The sequence below is a fragment of the Orussus abietinus genome, unplaced genomic scaffold (assembly GCF_000612105.2).
Source record: "Orussus abietinus isolate OABI.00-Male unplaced genomic scaffold, Oabi_2.0 scaffold125, whole genome shotgun sequence".
NCBI classification, from domain to species: domain Eukaryota; kingdom Metazoa; phylum Arthropoda; class Insecta; order Hymenoptera; family Orussidae; genus Orussus; species Orussus abietinus.
This window is the reverse complement of record NW_019394403.1, coordinates 1-20,869: the sequence shown is the minus strand read 5'-3', so window position 1 is coordinate 20,869 and position 20,869 is coordinate 1. Positions and strand designations below refer to the sequence as shown.

Genomic DNA, 20,869 nt, shown 5'->3' with positions numbered 1-20,869 from the left:
GTCTGGAAATTTGGGATTCGAAAATATTGTAATAATATGGGAATCATGATGTAAAGGAGATAAGGCGTGGGACGACGCAGCCCTTTTGACATACCAGTCATAATATATTTCCAAAAGGGCGCCATGTTTGTTAACTAACCAATGATACTTTTAATATAATGCAATATGGCGGTATTTTGCAAAGCGCGGTATAAGTCAAAAAAGAGACCTCCGTGGGAACACACCTTGCCTCCTTTACATCATGATGGGAATGTAATAAAACTCTCGTGCTGTTTTTATTTTAGTTAACAGTTTGTACACTCATATCCTATATTATGTCCGGCCATATTATGCGATTGTATAGAAATAGCAAAAATCTTGAATAAATATAATGCTTCTATAAAATCTGGTGACTTAATTATAGTCATTAGCTAGTTGAAACGCGACTTTTTTTTTAGTTATAGAAAATGTTTGGCAATATAAGTATTTCTTTTTAGTACGCTCAATGTCTTAAAGTACTCTATTAATTCCTCGTTGATAATTACTATAACATTTGATAAAAAGTGCAGTAAATTTGCTCAAATATTGGTTAAATAATTTCTTTCAAATAATTATGTGCTGATTCATTGCAACACATTACCAGAAATCTCCTTTAAGATTAATGATTAAATTGAACTTTTATATTTGTTTCAAGATGAACTGTAACAAATTACCCACTTGTAATTAGTTATGTGCACGAATATACATATACATAACCTCACTAGATAGCTAAGCAGCGTAAATGCAACTTGAAAAAGTATTAACAAAGGCAAATGCAGTTCTATAAGTAGTATTATGCAAGCACGTAGAACCTAATATATGACTTCACGGTACCTAAAATAGATTTAATTACAAATATTTACTGAGTTTATAAATAAATCTCAGATGCAAAAAACACTATGATAAATGTAGTAAATAAAATGTTTATGCATAGACTATGAACAATCTCAATGTACATATTTAATAATCAACTGTAAATTTAATTATCGCCTTTATAAGAACGAATGATTTCTATTAGCACCATATTTAAGTTACTCTGCGTCACGCATAACTACTGATAAACTGTTAATAAATAATATACCTGAATGGCACCGTGACGTGCGCAGTGTTAGCTTCAAAGTAATTAGCCTCTCACTTAACATCGACGTTCTGAATAATGTAATACTTTCATTTTTTAAAAACATATGTCGAAAATATTTTTGTTTAAGAAGGAACTTGTGGAGGCTGCTTCGCAAAGAGTCTACAAAGCCATGTTAACCTCCTTTTTCCTCCTTTCTTTTTTTTCTAGTCTTTATTTTTAGGTGAGAGATCGTACCAATTGGTTACTGGACGGACTAAATCCATTTCAGACAAGTTTAAATGAACTTGACCAATTACATTACTGCCAGATGAAAGAAAACCTTTCTGTGTACACACAGAAACTTTTAGCGTGCGATTATCAGAATCGTATCGTGGAATAACAAATTCCAACTGTTCGTCAAACACTGGATTACAATTGTTACTGATAACTGCAGTTCTGCGCTTCAATTCCTTGTGCTGACCTCGCATCAAATATAGCTTAACGTAAGGATCTGGCACATCAGTTGGATCATTCAATGGGAGAGGCAAATTGCTGCAAAAATAAATTAAAGAAAAAATGTAATTGTTAAAGGTAAATTTTTTAAATGATTAATCTAACAAACTATCACCATTACCATCATATACAATATTTCGTTTACTTAGAATAAAAATATCTTCGATCATATATATGAATTTTTGTTTGAATTAATTGTATCAATTACGATCCTTATATTTGTCTTTTGTTAAAGATATTTAAAAATTTAAAGCTAGATTACAATTTTTTTATCGTATATCAATTGCTTTATCAAAAAAGTATTCACTTACGCAATTTTGTGGACAACAACAACAAGTGTCTGTCTCGAAGCAGTGTACCGAAGTGTCAATTGAATCCTTCCAAGTTTTGATGCCCCTGATGATGATGTAATGCTTGGATTTCTGTGTATAACGCCTGGACTTGCAGATGCTTCTGTTGACACTGTCGAAATTATTGTATCTCTTTCTGCAAGCACCAATTCATCAGCCTTAGTTGTAGAATTCATTGTCTCGTCAGTTGATATTATGCCACTTGCTAAACAATTGACAGATTCCTTTGATGGTTGTTTCTGTAAAGGACTAGGAGGAACTGCAAGAAAAAATATTTGTACCGCTCAAAATATAACAACAAAAAAAGAAAATAGCATGATATTAACCCTGCTTTAATGTGGCGGAATGTGATCTACCCTACTGAATTATACTTTGGAATTATATACTGGAATGCGCTAATCCCCGCAATGAAAGAGAGGGCCGTACCCACAGAACACTAATATAACTGTTAGGTAAATGTTACATTTTCAAAGCTAACGTGTTATGTAGCATAAAAGTAACATGGAAGTTAGATGTTTGTTATTATTTCCCACTCAATAAGGTAACATGTTATATTAATGTTATAAGTTCAGTTACCTTAAAATAATATTAATTTTTCAAACATTTAATAAAAAAAATAATGCAATGTTTTATTTTGTATTATTTCGTGGCACTTGGTAATAAGTAGGTATTATATAATAAATCAGACTGTAACTGAAATAATGTGAATGATAAACTATCTGATTTAAAAAAAAATCAATAATTTCATTCGATTAGCAAACAATTACTGATAATGTGTATGCGCATGTGAATTACAATCACATTTTTTCATACAAGTAGTAAACAAAATATGACATGTATTAATCTTATGACATTTGACGATGAATTATAATTATGACGATGACGAAGATGTAATAAAATAGATGACAGTTAGCATCAATGTAGTTTTGTTTTGTTACAAACATGTGCTGCATGTACACAGTAATATCAGGACAGTAACATAATGTAAAATAAGAGTAACAAAGGTACGCTACATGTATATAGATATGATAGTAACAAATATTATGTAACCTGTTAGCTCCATGTTACATAACTGTTAAGTTACTACATTGTAACAAATGTCATGTAACTAGTTAGCTTTATGTTACGTAACTGTTAGGTTATTACACTGTACCAAACGTTATGTTATTTGTTAGTTTTAAGTTATGTAACTGTTATGTTTGGTGTTCAGTGGGTAGAGGGTATTTAGGTCCTTTCTCGCACACAGTTACTCGAAATGTTTTGCTGACGTTGAAATGTTAATTGACAAGCATGCACTGAAAAAAAGGGGATACAAACAAATACCCTCAGAGCTGTCTCCTCTTTTTCTCTCTCTCGTCGCAATTCCTAAAACACTGGAACATACGACCGTGCGCATACCAATATGAGTATAATTCAGTAGTTTACCGCAACTGTTGTGATAGGCGACAATTAGCCATCGCACTAATGCAGGGTTAAACAGAATAAACCTTTAGATTCTCAACATACCACTATTAGACGCAGTGTTGCTAATGTTTGATTCTTGTCGCTCTATCCGCTTGTTCAATTCGTTGATATCATGATCGTCATCGTTGTCTTCTTCGGTAGTAGGCTCAGGATCTTCGTATCTGAGAATCTGTGAGTGAACGTTTAAGTATTCTGGGCTGTAAATTTATATCAAGAATACTTACACGCAACATCATTGAAAGTACAAGTTTGCTCTTAGACTGTGCATCCTGTAAATTGTAAGGCTGTTGTGTAACCTCGAGATTATCCTTTCTCATGACGAGGGATAAATTATAACTCATGGTGCCAATAACTGTTCCAGACTTCTCGTCCCAAACCTAAATAATTAAATTTATCTTCCTCCATTTCAGAATCACAAAAATAGTAGTGATACACGAATACAGAAACTCCTGCCTAGTAGCACTGCTTTAAATACCTTTATATGTAAAACACTGGTTTCTGGATTAGTAACTAAGAATGTAAATCCATGTTCCCAAACTGGATCACAAGATCGTGGTATTGTAACGGTTCTTTGCTTTTTACTGTCTACACTTGCTTCAAGATAAACATCGGGTTGTTTACTACCCTGCAGACACTGTCAACGATAATAAAACACTTATTAGATTTCTCTTTAGCTTCGCCAATAAAAATTAGAAAAAGGCAACTTACAGGAAGACTCTTTGCAGAGTCTATGTAAAGAATAAGTATAGCTGTACTTAATGATGAGACTTGTAACTTCTGAGTTTCATGTAAAGCCTAAAAAAAATGTCCATCTTTGTTAATGTAAATATTTCATTATTTTTAAGGGGATGTAAAAGTAGCATCAGAGGAGTCAACCATTCATGAAACCAAAGATGACCGGGGACATGTTTCACGCCATTATTTAAAGGTAAGGCACGGCTCACTGACGCCCTCTACGCCCTGTACACCCCTGTAAAAATTGTAACTACTTTCAAAGGGGCGAAACCTTCATGACCGGTAAAGCAGGGTATGCGTGCGTACCGCGCCGTAATCTCCATCACCCACGCATAAGGTTATTTGGTATTTGTAGTCTCCTTTCCCAAGCTACATTGATCCTGATATTAAAAACGAAAACGCAATAACTTCATCCTATCAAGACTGTGCTGTATTTGAAATCTGCAGACGCGTTTTTCTTAACCGATAGAGAATATTTCGCCCCTACGAAAGCAGTTTCGTAGTGCTAGTGAGCCGTGCCTCCCTTTCGATAATGGCGTGATATATCTCCCCGCTCATCTGTAATGAAACTTTCATCCAATCTGGGTGTATCGAATCGTTTAAAACTTTACAACGAGAATATGGAGGCTATAAGGAAGGCCCCGACGTCCATAAAATACCTTTTTTTTTTTTAATTAAAAAACGTCTACAAACAAATTGTTTTAAAATTGAAATTTCATGAGTGAGAGAAGCCTTTCTTACAGACTCCATGTTCACACTGTACAATTTCAAACGATTCGGTGCACCAAGTTCAGAGAAAAGTTTCATAAACGAGACCTCTTTGGCGTCACTTTCACATCACCTTTTACATTATAATTTAAAAAAATTACAGTCTGGAGATCCGCAATGTTAGTGGAGAGTTTCAACCACGTGAGACGTAGGTGCACCATTCCATGTTTGGCGAATTCTAAAGCAACCCACTAGAAAGAATAATTTAAAATAATGATATTAATTGCTATAATAATTGATAATATACATTCATAAAGGTAGCACTTTTTACGTATTATTTTTTCACTCACAGTATCAATTGTTCCTTTCTTCTGCACCCGACTAACTTCAACGGTGGCCCTAAATAAAATATTATGAAAATTATAATCGGAGCAGACAAAGACGTTAAACGTCGATTGTGAGTAACTGCTCACAGGAAACGAAGTTAAGAGCTACATTGTTATATGTATTAAAGCAACTATCATGCAAAATTTGGTGATGTATGACATGAGCTTTTCATTAAAATCATACACTTTTTAAAATATATTTGATACTTCATGCAATACTATGCATGCAACATCTCAGGGTGGGGCTTCTCTGTGGGTATAACAAATTTTTATTTTTAAATAATTCAATTACTTGGAAGTTTAAACATACGTATTAACCAATCTACAACACTACTACACACTGTTTGGCATTGAGCTATTTCTTTGTACACCGCGATAGTTTTTTATTTTTTATATTTTTATCGAACGTCGCATACGCATGCTGTACACTGCCAGTACGTTTTAAAAAGTAGCGTATTGTCTCATTTTTCTTAAAATAAGAATATATAGGACAGCTATTTTGTTTTCGAAAGTTTGCACTTAGTGATTCATAGATTACATGATACGACGAGCAATACCTGCCGAGAGGATCATCTTGACCAGTGTTGTCTTTGTCAAAAAGTCGAGCAACCACCATGTCGTAACGGCTTGAACCTTCCTCCACCATAAACTATCACCACACATAAGCTGCTTTAGTTAGTTCTCATAAGAATTCAACAATCTGAACATTTCATTACGATATTCGTAGAAATGGTTAATGATTAAGATTAAATTAGTCATTTCTGCCATTTAACATATGTGAAGCAGGAACACCAAAGGTAGAAATACCAAGACTCTCTTACGGTAATCATAGATAAAAATTTCAGATGTTTTTATAATTAGGTGAATTGGGACTTTAACTCTTTTAATATGGATAATATACAAGTGCTTTTAACATACATACAATGCTTGCTTAAGGTACTTGAATATTGCCTTGAAACGAGCGATTCTAATGGCCTTTAATAAACAAAATTAAATCAAAACGAATTATAAATTAGGTTCAAAATTAATGTATTGTATACAAATAATGATAATTGAAATATTTTTAACTAATAAGTATCGAATTTTTCTCTGATTGCCATGCGAATTATTAATAAATGCTATGGGTTACTATTATACCTCTACATGCAAGTATTTCAACTAGATCACTCTTTCACATTATTAAGGTATGATACAAGTTAGAAATAATAGTACAGTCCCAACATTTAGAGGTCAGTTACAGTACTTAATTCAGATGTTTATAAAATTTAAACGACTTCTATATTCATCTACTTCCTTCCAAGAAAGTCATTATTTTGTATACCAAGCAGAGAAGGATCCCAATCCTAAAGCGATACATCTGCTTCTTGCCGATATTGTGGATTGATTATAGCTTAAATGCCAATAGTATGATGAATAATGAATAGATAAAAATTGCATGTGTTACGATTTTGAACATTTTTAAAGAATTATGTGTATATATATATATATGTTTCATTAAACGGTATACACTCATTCTTGCCTAATATTCTTCATAAAAGTAAATCAAGAAATTAACTTGGATGATTTGATACGTAATGAAATTGTAAGATTCAAATTTAACATAGATTAAATGAAAGCAATAATTTCTGGTCAAATATCTGTGATGCTGAATGTGGAGAATCAAGAATATCTTTAAAGTCTTAATAATATGTAGAATCAATTTTACAGTCGGTGGTCAATTTATTAGTTACAGTATAGCTTTTCTCATTAGTTTAGATTCAAAGCTTTTTATTACGAACACAGACTTATTTCTTCCTCTACAAGTATTTTTAGTTTAATGCTAACAATACTATCATTGCTTCTGACTGGTGGTAGTACTGATAGTCAATCCCATTGAGAATGTTTGAGAACATCTTAAGAGAAGAGTTGCAAAAAAAAACATGAAACATTACAACTAAAACAAAATTGATCAAAGCATTAATAAAAGTTTGGCATCATATCTATTGAATTGAAACATGATGCCAATAAATGCATCTAACGCAGGCCAAGAAGAGTTTAGACTGTTATTAATGCTGAGGAAGGTTCTACTAAATACTACGAGAATATTGTGAAAACGATTAAAGTATGATTTTGCTTGAATAAATATTCCGTAATATGTGAGCTTCTTTTAATCACAATGAAATGCCTACTTCATCTAAAACACATGAATAATAGTTCATACATCCATAATGTATTTAAAAATATCATTACTTCCAATTGATTATAATGTAAATTTCATATTACGGCCACTGGCCGTACATATTCATTGAATTGATTATTAATTCACCTTCATCGCACGTTAACTAAATTAAAAAAAAAATCTAGTCAGTCATATTTAATGAAAATTAACGTAAATATTATCAGAGTATTCAAATAATTTAAATTAATAATAAAGGCGATGAAAATGACTTAAAAAAATACTGAATACCAAAAAAAAAATAAATGTCGCTGTGAAATATTTTGTTACTTACATCAACATTCATGCACAACTGAACTACACAAGCAATCTAGTAAACCATAGTTTTACTTATTCCATCACATCAACATGCTGATCACATGGGAATTGTAAAAAGCGTACAAATATAGGAAGCTTAATTCGCTATTGGAGACAAAGTATGAAATGCATACTACAGAAAAGAAGTACTATCTCATAAAAAACACTCTTGACCACAATTTAAATGAGTGGGAATAGTTTATGAGCGGGCATTTTGAACACGTAACAACCGCACTAGTTACACAAAATAATTCCGTTGGCGTTAAAATTAATTGTAAAAATATTTAAAAACTGGTAATAGGAATTATATCGTAAAACGAAATTTGAACGTTTTCTAGTTTTTGATCGAATGTTTTCTTTCTTTTGCAGTGATACTGTTTCTTATGTATATATGGCCAACACAATATAAAAATTACGATTAACGTAATTTAATAAAATGTGTTATCAATAAAAAAAAATGTGCAATAATAAATTCGTTTTTGTATTGTGATGGCCAAATTAAATGAACACTGAAATTGCATACCTTCCTAAACTCTCATCCTCCTTTGTGCCATCATAGTCCCAAATATGTATAGTCAGTTGCTGAGCGATGGACGATGTCACCGCACACTAATCCCGTACAACGCGCCACGTATCACATACACGCGACATACCAAAACGAATAGTATTGTATAAGAGTACTGAATCAAATAAGAATGAATAATTTATAATATATTATTACATTCCTAATATTCAACGTAACCGGCAAAATGATCGAAACACGTAATTTAATTAAATAATAACTTCTTTATGTTATTATTCAATCCCAATTTAGAACACCTACCACAGTAATATAGCGGAAAACATAAAATGTACCTTTAATACAGTGTATAAAAAATATGTTTGATACTGGAAAATAAACGCAACACAAAGTTCATTCAGTAAGCTGCAATAGTTGAAAATATATATAAAAAAAAAAACTGTATAAGTGCTAAAGTACTATAAAAAATAAGCGTGCGTTATCAATCCTAAAGCTCTCTTATAATGTAAGATCTACAGGTTTGTATCAATTGGAAGACATTAATTCTTACCACATATCTTGTGTTTGAGAGCACTAAATAATTTAACGTATTCAAATATATTGAAAAGCCATGCATTTAATATCGTAAAAGTTCAGAGTGAAACTGATTTCTTACCTCACACCAATAATCCCACTTTGGATCCACTGTGTTGTCAATAGTTTTAGTCCGAAATTCCTGAGCCCCGACTGTGATAATAGCATAAGGATCAGACTTGCCTTTACCCAATAGTCCAATGTCTTTTTTCATAAGGTGTTTTGCTTGAACTACATGAATGCGAAGGACCCCCTATAAATTTTAAATAATATTTATAATTTACATACGAAATGTACACCTATATACAATTCCATACCTCTGGCTCTGGAGTTTTTAATATTTCAGGAGGTATTTCTTCACTCAATCGTATTACAAGTTTATTTGGTAGGACGACAATTGCCGCAACTTGCTCCAAAATTGTTTTCCGTAAAATGTCACTGTAATTTTCTCAAGCTAGCATTTGTTTTCAAATATGCAAATCATATTTGTTAAATAAAAATTGTAATGTGCATACTTGAAACCAGGTAATTCAAGTACGTCGACTGCTCCAACTAGATTGAAGTCAATAGCAGGATTGTTTAAAAAAAATATTTGTAAACCACCAATTAATGGCATAACAGATATCATAGGTTTCATAACCACACGTATCATTCCACGTATCTAAAAATGTTATGACAAATCTCATTACTTATTTTTCTTAAAATATAAGTACAAATAATTTCGTAAACTGGTAAAGTACCTGAAAATCCTTAATTCCTCCTCTGAGGTTTCCAATAGTAAAGTTTACATCACAATCTCCAGCATATCTAAAAAATTATGTCAGCAAGAATATAATGCCTCTTACAAGAGAAATGAATTCATAATAAAATGACATGGATACTTACAGAAGATCCATATCTAGAATTATTTCATTTCTTGAAGTATTTGTGCTGTAAACTTTTACTCCACACACTTTTGGTGGCTGAAATTGAAAAAGAATGTTGTCTTGCTAAATCAATGAAAACTGATCTGTTTCTGATATTTAGAAGTATAACAAAAATTTACTTTCATTTCAAATTTAAACTAAAATGTAGTTATATGATTAATACAGTGCACCTATCTTTCTGAAAACAGCTGAACACGATATACAGAAACTTAAGTTCCAGAATTATTATTTACAACTATACATTTTGAATGGAATAGATGTATATGTTACTTTATAAAATTGTCATAATGAGATTATACTTTTTAACTGTGAAAATAGGATAAGAAACTTTAACCCTTTCACTACAGCAGTAGTGGACTTGAAGCTGCACTGCCTATAGAAATAACTCTATCACAAAGTGCTATTTTATATGAATACAACATTCATCTATTATTTTGAATGCATGAAAATGACGAAAGCCATCAAAGTTGCACTTTGTAAAAACACATTGGTCAGGTGGAAGCCACTTTAATGGTGCTTCTTAAAAAATGTCGTTCGGACCTAAGCCACTATAGTAACACTTTGTAACTAAAGGGTTAAAACTTACAATTCGGCCTAATACTAGTCTTTCAAATTGGAATCCTTTCATCTTGTATTCAGATAGACGTTCAACAATTGCAGGTTGAATCGTTTGCTTACACATTGTGCGCACATAATGATTCATGCTTGGCCACACCTTATAAAGAATCTGAAAAATTCAATATATATATTTCTCAGAATTGTATATTTATCAATCATAGCGCAACATATGAAAACATACCCTATTCAACCACTCTGCTCTATCGAAATCTGGAAAATAGACCCAGGATGGTAATTCATCCATTCTACTCATTATTATATGTTTTTCCTTTGCCATAACTGTAGCTTGAGCTGTAAGTCTTCTCAATACCCTGTCTTTACTACGTTCACCATGAAAAACACTAACAACAACAGGTGCGACCAACCATGCAATGTTCCAATTCATATAACCCCATCCCCATATAATACCGACTGTTGCCAATTTTGTTGCAATAGATGTAACTATTGAAATTAAATTCATATAGGGCCATGGCTGGAAGATTTTCTTATCATCTTCCATCTTGAGATTTTCCTTGAGTCGTTTTTCCAATACACAGTGAATATAAATATAAATATTGATATTTAACATTCACAGGTAGAATAAGAAAGTCATTTGAACTCCCGAAGTTGTTACCAGCTTGCTGCAAAAATTCTATAAAATGTAACATATGCAGAATGAGTTTCATAAAAGGTTTAATATTGGTAAGACTTAGTTGTTGTTGAAGGCACGCCTAGTCATTGATGAATTACAGATCATTGTCATTTATACAATCCCTGCCGAACTATGTATCACAATAGATTGTCAAGTTTGTTATCAAGCATTTTTTCTTTATTTCTAACCCTATGATTACTAACCCGACTAACCAATGGTATGCCTTTGCACCAACTGAGTCCAACCAGTTTAAGAAGTTTGATAAAACTTCCCCTATTCATTACAACTTATCAATAATGTACGACTCCTTTTTATGATATAAAACTGAAATAACATCAAGTAAAACTAAAGAAATTCTACAATTCAAACACATTTTCAATAACATGATAAAGTATGTAAATTTTTGCTAATATTTTTATTACTATTCTTTGTATAAACTTTGTATAAACATACCAGCATTGTCAAAAAGTATGGCATAGAAATGTCATACAAAAATACTAAAAAATGTCAATTTTAAAGATCATACTTTATCATTTTATTGCTGATATTCTTACTTAATAAAATCATATTATGCACTGATTTATATTTATCTATCTTTGACAGAGCAATAGCGTTATTATTTATTGACAAACAAAACGAAGATTTAACAAAGATTTATAAACAACATAACTGGATATATAACCATTGTAAGCATAAGAAATGATAGTGTTGGAATTTAACACTGAACTATTGTATTATTCAATAAAAAATGTACATATTCTAGCTGTTACAGCTAGGGAATTGAAGGACATTATGGACAACCAAAAATAACTTACAGAGTAATACAAATGTTTGAGCTCCACTTCTTAACTAAAATTTAAATCTTACAGTTTACTAAAAATGAATTGGTAGCGTAGCTTTTGTGATTCAATCATTTTTGCCTATGCATGAAACAGACAAATGACACATCACTATATATGTATGTATAATGAGTATGATTCACGTTATATGCATTAGTATATACATACATACATATGTACCCGTAAAGCGAATGTGATGACATTACACTTGCCAACAATACAAGAAAGTATCAGCAGGTGTAATGTTACAAGAATCAAAATTACATTATATTCTTACCAGGAGATGATTGAGAATGTGTTTCTCAATGTAAAACAAGAATAATGATAATATAAATATTCAAGTTAAACTTGATCACAGTGTCATCAAAGAGAAAAGGGACGTCGTGAGATCTATCGTAATGGTTCCAAAAAGACGGTATTACGTTTTTACTTTATCCACAAACACTTTGCGAAATTAGTAATTGCCGAATTATCTTTACTAATATTGTAATATACATGTCGTACATTTTACGCTTACAGAGCCGTCACGAAGCTTGAAAGAGATTTAACTCGAAAATAGTACTATGATAGAATCTTCAGGAACCATCTTTGTGACTTAGTTGAGTCGTCCCTGTTTTCGATTTTATAGTCTGCAATTCCAGATGACGTTTCCAGCTGATTACACATAGGCCCGATTCCACGGCTCTAGTTAAACGAAATTTAACTGGTTTATACAAGGTTTAAACTTGCTGTAACCAAAGGTGAGCAGGGAGATGTCTCACGCCCCCATTAGAATTGAGGCAGCCGAGTTTCTGCAAAACCTACAGCTTTCAGCGCCAAACCGACGGAAAATCGATGGCAACATCTTCAAAGGGGCGAAATTTTCTGTATCGGTAAAGAAACACGTGTTAGCAGATTCAAAATAGATCATGGTACCGACAGAATGAAGCTACCACGTTTACCTACAGTTCGTTTTCAGTCTCAGCGTCAATTGATGTCGGTAAAAAAGACTATGGATATTAAATATAAAAAGAAATCATACTGTAATATTAATTAAAACACCTCCTATAGTGTTAATACATAAAAATATGCCAATTATGTAAGAATATTATATTGAAGAAATAAATTAATGAATATACCAAAATATATCAATAAATGTTGTTAAAACTGGTTTAATTGGTAAGAAACTTGTTTTAAAGATTACTTCTGCCACATGTACATTTCATTTATCAATACACATAACTTAAGAGAATGAAAAATTAATTTAAAACAGAGATGATCTCTGTTTAAAATCACAAACCACTACAATTTTAAAATAGAATGAAGNTATGCATACCTTAGAATGTACTGCTTCTATATTACTTAACTTACGCAAAATTAATACCCACGTCAATAATTACAAAAGCTAAATTTGCTGTTTGGTTAAATTCATAAATTGCGTTTAATTAAAGCTTGTTGGTTGGGAGTCTCTGTATATATTTTAAATGTCACGATGGAACCAATGAGAGAAGAGGTTTTCTTGGATTCCCATTGGTTAACGCTTCGACATTACTCGTTACGCTCTTAGCGAGAGGTCTTTTAGGGCTCGATATACTACCGATACCCATAACGACATTTGTCGCTACATTAACGACGTTTGTCGCTTCAAGAAAGTTATAGAATAGGTTTTGTCGTTACGGTGTCGCTTCGGTAGATTAACGATAACGATAGCTGTCGTTACGAGTTAGAGAATAGGCCTACAGAGGGGGAGTGCCGTAGTAACTAAGGGAGGAATGCGTATGAACAATGGGAAGGTAGCCATATTGTTATGCCAAAATCTTAGGTTCCTCTGATTGGCTATGATTTAGTTGTCACTTTAAGAGTAGTAGGTAAAGAATGGTGCGAGTGTAAACAGATAAATAGTGAATGAAGTGCAATATGCCACTTGTAGTATAAAGAAGGCTAAAAATGATTTTTTACGTATGCATGCACAAGAGTGGCAAAAAGAAATAAGTTAGAGTAAACAGGAAACAGGAAGCGATGACCTACCAATCGGGAAGCTGAAAAAATAAGCACAACAATGTGGCTATCCTATCTCTCCCTTCTTGATGCGTCGCTTCCCCTCCCACAGTCTGAGATAGGACTTTAGGCTCCGTCCATATATTTTTAGGTTTGTTCATTCATGGCAGTCTATGGTCCGTCCTCCTGGAATCTAATCTCCATGCCTATAAAGTCCAAGGTTTAAACCGTTTAAACTGCGCTCCATTTAAATTGTTCAAGTTTGTTTTCGTTGAATTCGCATTACAATACCATATATTTCACATAAATTTAATACATCTTGAGATGGAGAAACAAAACTGTGTTGCTAAAATTCAATGTGTGAAAACAGGACGTCCAAACATGGTTAACCTATTAATACAAGAGGTAATTAATAATATTGTATTCTATTCTGTATACATGTATGCAAATTTCCATTTTACGTGACGCAGATTTTGAAAATGTTTTATCTAAGCTTCGGTAACAAGATTTTTTTTATAAAACTATGCAATTTCAGCAGTAAAACAAATATCAATCTCACATTTGGTTAAATACTGAGTTATTTTTATCTACTTGCTGCTATGCATTGGAATTCTGTTCATACGTACACAAACCCCCTTCCTTCCCCTAAATATTAAAATTGAACGTGGTATTCTTTTCTAATTGACTTTGCTCAGTCTTGATTATTATCATATTTATGAATATTCTGCATATTGAAACTCACATTTATACAAATTGTAGAATGAAAATTTGAATGTAGAGTTAAAAGCTGTAGAAGAGTCATTAATTAAATGGCTTCATCGACCGTATCAAGTTAATCAACACAATTCAGATTTAGAAATACTATTAGAGAAAATAGTTAAAGAAATCGCTCCTAATGAAAGCAAACTAAAATTATTTAAAGAAGAGATTATTAATAAACAAAATTACTTGAATCAACATGAAATGGAGAATTCACAAAGACTACACGAACAATGGTTTGCATAATTTAACTTTTCAATCATCAATGTAATCGGATAAAATACAAAATATTACCAAAATATAAGCTATGCTAAAGTCAATAAAAAAGTGTTATCTATTTCTTTACAAGGCAAAACATGCAATCAGAAATGAAATGCATCTCACAAAAATTTCCAGCTGCTCAAATTGAGTATGTAAGTAAAATTATACTTATTTTATAAACTCATAAATCACAGAAAAATTCACTTACTAATATAAATTAGGATATATAATTTTATATTTCGTCCACATCCATGTACTAAATATTTTTACAAAACATATGCAGTTTTTAGGAACTATTAGTTTTTAAGAATGTTCTGTTATTCTTTTTATTTTAAGTAATAAACATAGTCTGGACCTTATATGGTAGAGAATGCTCTTTTGTTTTTGTAACAGAAGAAGGGAAATCTGCTCAAAATTATTACTGAATATGAAACACTGTTAGAAAAAACAAAAAATAATTTAATAATAGAACACAAAGATATTGAAGCTTTAAGCAAGATGTATGGTATCAATGCAAAGGAAAAATACTTCGAACAGGAACTATTGGACGATATAATTTCAACGAGGGAACAAATGTAAGAATTATTATTATGTGATACCAGTAACTTCAGTTTTTGTATTTAACATAGAAGAAATATTTGTTAAAGAAGTATGCAATTCCCATGCTTGAAAATTTATTGTTCTGAACCATTTACTCTATTCTTGATTTTTCTTTATAAATAAAAATACATATTTGCGAATTTCATCTATTAATACTGGATAGACATCTACTTAATCCTAGAATTAATTGTAATAGTTCAATTATTTTTACAGTTTGGACAATAATATTCCAATACGTGCTGCTAATGATGAAATAGAGGATCTTAAAAGGAGAATACAAAAAAAATCGTTAAATTTACAAAATTTAATACGGAATAAATTATAAAAATTAAAGCCGTTCCGAATATTTATATTCATGTTTCTCATTAAATATACTCATTAAATACAATATGCCACATGTAGCATAAAGAAGTGTAAAAATGATGTTTTACGTAGAGTGGCAAAAATAAATAAGTTAAAGCAAACAAAAAATATGAAGCAGGTGGTGTACCAATCAGAAGGCTAAAAAACTGGCACCACAGTATGGCTCTCCTACCCCTTCCTTTCCGTCGCGCTGGCTTCCTTCTGGGCAGGGTTGGGTAATTTCACGATTTTCGAAGTTTTTAACGTGTATTACGTAAATCAAGTAGTTTACCGTAGAAAACCAGTAGAAAACGTATCCTAGATGACGGACAAGACCGAGGTATGGCAAACGGTATCCGTTAGGTTATAAACATCTTTTAGTACACATGTAAACGTAAGTATTTTCATGAGAAAATTTATTTAGTTCTAGTATTTAAAATTCTTTTGATTTAATATTTAATTTCTAACTGAATTTATTCTTTTTATTTATACATATCTGTCCAAAGAAGTATACAAGCATCGACGATGGCTCATGACAATTTTCGAAAGAGAATGGATGAAAATATTCTTTTTGAAAGGATTAAAAAGTATCAAGTAAGCCTGCTATATAAAGTATATTTAATTTTAGTGAATATTAGTGTATGATATAACAGGTATAACTATGAATGCTTTGAACGCAATAACTTGTTATTTTGTAAAGCTTGGGATTTTGAAAACTACATAGGTAATTAAGGAAATAGGTAGTGTCATATTCAGCTGTATATAAAGTAATCCCAAAAGTTATCAGACCAATTTGTTTTTGTTTTATCCATTTGTCCATTTGTTTCATACCATAATTTACTTTTTCGTCTTTCACCTTTATACATTTTGATACAAATATTGGTTACGAATCTTACGACATCAAATAGCTGTTATCAACCGTTATTACATACATTTCAAATTTCCCAGGCTGATTTCGAATGGCGCGTATTTGTGGATGTCTAAAGCGCAATCCCCTTAATAGCCAATGAGAATCCCTCTTAGAGGTAAATAGGTGGACTCTCATTGGCTATTAACGATATTGCGCATGCGCCTTGCACATTTAGTTTGGGCCAATATACTTCGTGCCTGTGTAGAAAACTAGGGACGTATTATACGTTGTAATATATATATAGAAAACCACGTATATTACTTAACGTATTATACTTACCCAACCCTGCTTCTAGGCATCAGAGATAGTAGGGAGATTGCCACGGGCAGGGTCACGCGATCGCGTTCTGCGCTGCCCCCCGGTGGAGGATGTGGACAGCTAACACACTTGCCACCTGATATCCCCCAATGGCGGTCCAATCCAGGGAACTTTCTCATCTTTGTTCCCAACTCATCTCTGTGATAACAAATATCGTTTAACATCTCTTAACCAGCAAGTCTTAGTACAGCAAGATCTGCGGCGATGAACTACCCATGATGACTTGAAAAAAAAAATGGATTCTGTTATGATCTACCTAAACCTGGAAAGGGGCACAAAAGAACAGGCAAAACAGAACGTTCAAAAAAATCCATGAAGTCTGAGAATAGACAGCGAATAAGTTACTAAAAGTCAAGAATATTAATGGTACATCAATCTCGTTAAACTTACTGGACTGGTATTTTTCACGTCACTAAGTACGCAAAAATCCATTTAAATGCAGACTTAACAAAATACAATACAAATTATTATTCGCCGTCTCTCCCCCGTCAATCCAAGAATGGAAGGTCATTGTAGTTGCCCTCTTCCGAAGGGACCGTTTCGGCAAATAACTTTTTCGACTCTTGCAGTCTTTTCGGGCAGAGCCCCCTACGTCTTAAACGCTTAGCATTTCCTTGATTTTCGGATTAAAAAAAAATCACTCCGCCAGTAGGTCCAGAAGGAAGCAAAACGACAGTCTACGATCCGAGGATACGCAGTCCGTGCGTATTGCACATTTATTCGGATTTTCATGCGCGGTCTAATTAATTTCATTCCTGTCCAAAAATTGTCACAATCGCGGGCGTCCGGAAGTACTTTGAGCGGATAATTTAGTTTCCAGACTACCATTAATTACTCGCGGCAGTCTAGACGTTCCTTATTAAAAAAATTTCATGACTCCACTAAAATTGATCTTGTAAGAATCCGAGGCGCAACCCTTTAATGTCAGGAGGAAGTGATTTTGTGGAAAGAATTTGATGTCCTAAATTGGTCTGAACATTTTTGGAATATTGATGAGAAATACAGCAGAAGAATTTTTTTCCGGGAAATAATTCTTACCGCCGGCATAGAACCCCAGGCGCAGGACGGACATCCTTCGCTCTTCCGGAAGAGCGAACGGTGGAAAAGTATCCTAAGTCCAGAATCTCCCCCCAAACCCTCAGGAAGAAATCACGCTCTGGCCATGCCTACTTACATTGAGACGTTACTCCAGACAACTATCCCATCTCCCTAGCTATATCTAAAAGATCAATCGCATTCATTCCAATACAGTCACTCCACGATTCTCTCACACTCCATCCGGGGGCAAAGAGCCTATTCCTAGAGAGCGCATTCCGGGATGCCTCCGACCGCCGAGTTCAGTTTTCGCACGCAATCGCATTATCGATTGCCATCGTCGGTTGAATGAAAAAAAAAAATGGAACGAGTATGTGGAATCGGAATGGCAGTGTGAAATTAACATATCAGTTGCTGTCATCTCAAGAAAAATGTAGAGTTCTAATAGCATCCTCAATAGTTCTAGAGTTCTCCGCAGTTTATTTCAATAGTTCTGTTTATTTAGTCAATAAAAAATGAAATTGAAAAAATGAGATGCTAACGTCCCGTAGCATCTCAATAATGAAAATCTGATTAAAAAAGTACATAGTCTTGCAGGTTTTAACGTTACTAAGAGTTCTAGGTAACACAAATCGATAGTTCTATCGATAACAATCAGTTGAACATCATTAACAATTTGAAACGTAGTACCATAGGGTATGTACATACATACATACATACATGAAATGCGGTGTTTACAACGGTCTCTACGGACTGGAAAAAATTGCCGCGGATAGTTTTAGGTTCCCTCGTCACTTTTCAACGTAGTTCTGTCGGTTAACAACATTATGTTAATAGTTAATAATAACTCATGACTATCATACCTGAGACGCAGGGGTTTCAACGAACTCCATGGAGTGGAAATAATTCCTTGCAATAGTTCTAAGCTTCCTGGTTACTTTTCAAGAGAGTTCTGTCGGCTAACAATATTCCGTTAAAGGTTAATAATAATTTAGGACTATCACCCTTGAGACGTTGGAGTTTCTAGGGGCTCTATGCAGTAAAAGACGTCCCGAGGATGGTTCTAGGCTCCCACAACCATTTTCAAGAGAGTTCTGTCGTTGTTAGCCGATAGAACTCTCTTGAAAAGTAACCAGGAAGTCGAACTATCCACAGGAATTTTTTCCACTCCATAGAGTCCCTCGAAACCTCAGCATCTCATGGATGATAGTCATACATTATTATTAACTTAGAATGTTGAACTAAATTTGAAAACAATATTTTATTTGGCGAGCACCCAAATGATCATATGCTAGAAGTATACCTCGGGTGCTCGTCAAATAAAATATTGTTTTCAAATTTAGTTTGTAATTTTTTAATTTATTTCGAATATAGTTTTTAATATTTGTCTTCGGTTTGAGGAAGCAGAAAATCTTGCACATACAACATGCGTGAAACCAAATGTACTGTGACATTTGGCAAAAATAGTTGATTTGAGCTTTTAATGGGAAGGGAGCAATTTGAGCTATTTTTGCAATTATTTGAATAAAGACAAATGTATTTGGCTACATTTTTGTACACCGAAGATGTTTTGAGGGGATTTCACTCCTTTTTGTAAAAAAAATGTTAATGTCTCTATTATTAATAATAAAATCGGCAAATGTATCTGATACNACAAAAAATCAAGCCTGTATACTTCGCAAAATTAGAAGGAAAATCTCCGTAAAAATTTGATCAAAATCAACCCAGCAGATTTTGAAATATTCGCGCACGCTAAGTTTAATTGGTAAGAAACTTGTTTTAAAGATTACTTCTACCACATGCACATTTCATTTATCAATACACATAACTTAATAGAATGAAAAATTAATTTAAAACAGAGATGATCTCTGTTTAAAATCACAAGCCACTACGATTTTAAAAGACAATGAGGAATACAGTGTAGGTGGTGTTTCCTGCTCTCAAACGTCAGTGATACATTGATCTTCCGAACTGTCTCGATATTAATGTACCAAAAATAGTTGATTTTAATTTTTTTCTCATTTAGTGTCGGAGCTCAAGAAATATCCCGTGCAATTAAGGACTTCGAGGAATTTTAGGATGTCGAAGTGATGAAGAAGAGAATGACAGATCACTCCTGTTAATTTTACCGATTTCATAATAAAGAGAGTCTGTTCTGAAATATCTGCTTCTATAATCATTCAATGTAGGATAATCACATGTTTGAATTCCTTACATTCGGATATTCTTACCGATAATGTAAGTTCTCGCCCCTTTGAAACCAGTTTACCTTCTGATCGCTAGGCACTTGATTCGGACCATACTCTTTTATCAACGGTAAAAGTTCTCGCCCTTTTGAAAGCAGTTCATATTTTAGCCGCGAGATGACATTTCATGCTTACCGTACTGTTTTACCGGTTACGAATATTTCGCCCCTTTGAAAGCAGTTCCAACTCTTACAAGGGCGAAGAGGGCGCCAGTGAGCCGTGCCTCACTTTCTAACAAAGGCTTGAAACATTTCCCTGTTCATCCCTGCTCACACTCAGATTAACTCGAGTGTGGAGCTGGGCTTAAGTATTTACCGTCGATATTTACTCAATCCGATATTACATAAATCCATATTCTACTCGGAAATGCACGGTAGTGACGGGTTGGTATTGAACCCGCAACATATGTTGCTTGTTTTCCATGACGGTAAGAATATAGACCAGAGAGAAGATTTTCTCTCTGTATAAGACGAGCCTAAACCAGTGCGCCTATTCTCTAACTCGTAACGACAACTGTCGTTATCGTTACGTTACCGATGGTCGTCGCTTGTTCTACCGACAGCTTAAC

The 20,869-nt window shown here is 33.2% G+C and overlaps 2 protein-coding genes across 6 annotated transcripts; one reads left to right on the top strand and one right to left on the bottom strand.

The window, feature by feature from the left end:
* Positions 1 to 251: 251 nt before the first annotated feature.
* Positions 252 to 12,783, bottom strand: LOC105697064 (extended synaptotagmin-1). Of its 5 annotated transcripts, none has more exons than XM_012420046.2 (17): positions 12,131 to 12,782; positions 10,565 to 11,014; positions 10,352 to 10,492; positions 9,725 to 9,801; positions 9,580 to 9,646; positions 9,355 to 9,500; positions 9,157 to 9,277; positions 8,922 to 9,092; positions 8,270 to 8,355; positions 5,199 to 5,247; positions 5,010 to 5,099; positions 4,114 to 4,200; positions 3,881 to 4,039; positions 3,630 to 3,782; positions 3,448 to 3,574; positions 1,903 to 2,200; positions 252 to 1,630 (listed from the first exon to the last, which is right to left on the bottom strand). In XM_012420046.2, exons 2-17 carry the CDS (start codon positions 10,949 to 10,951, stop codon positions 1,303 to 1,305), a joined length of 2,487 nt encoding a protein of 828 aa, XP_012275469.1. In that variant the 5' UTR covers positions 10,952 to 11,014; positions 12,131 to 12,782; the 3' UTR covers positions 252 to 1,302. The 5 variants fall into 5 exon arrangements, with proteins under 5 accessions (XP_012275469.1, XP_012275472.1, XP_012275473.1 ...); XM_012420049.2 differs by having other exon boundaries at positions 1,303 to 1,630; positions 10,565 to 11,003; positions 12,131 to 12,783; XM_012420050.2 differs by having other exon boundaries at positions 1,303 to 1,630; positions 12,358 to 12,783.
* A 1,275-nt stretch (positions 12,784 to 14,058) lies between these two features.
* LOC105697015 lies at positions 14,059 to 14,835 on the top strand. Its single transcript, XM_012419949.2, has 2 exons — positions 14,059 to 14,235; positions 14,590 to 14,835. Exons 1-2 carry the CDS (start codon positions 14,155 to 14,157, stop codon positions 14,833 to 14,835), a joined length of 327 nt encoding a protein of 108 aa, XP_012275372.1. The 5' UTR covers positions 14,059 to 14,154.
* Positions 14,836 to 20,869: the final 6,034 nt, after the last annotated feature.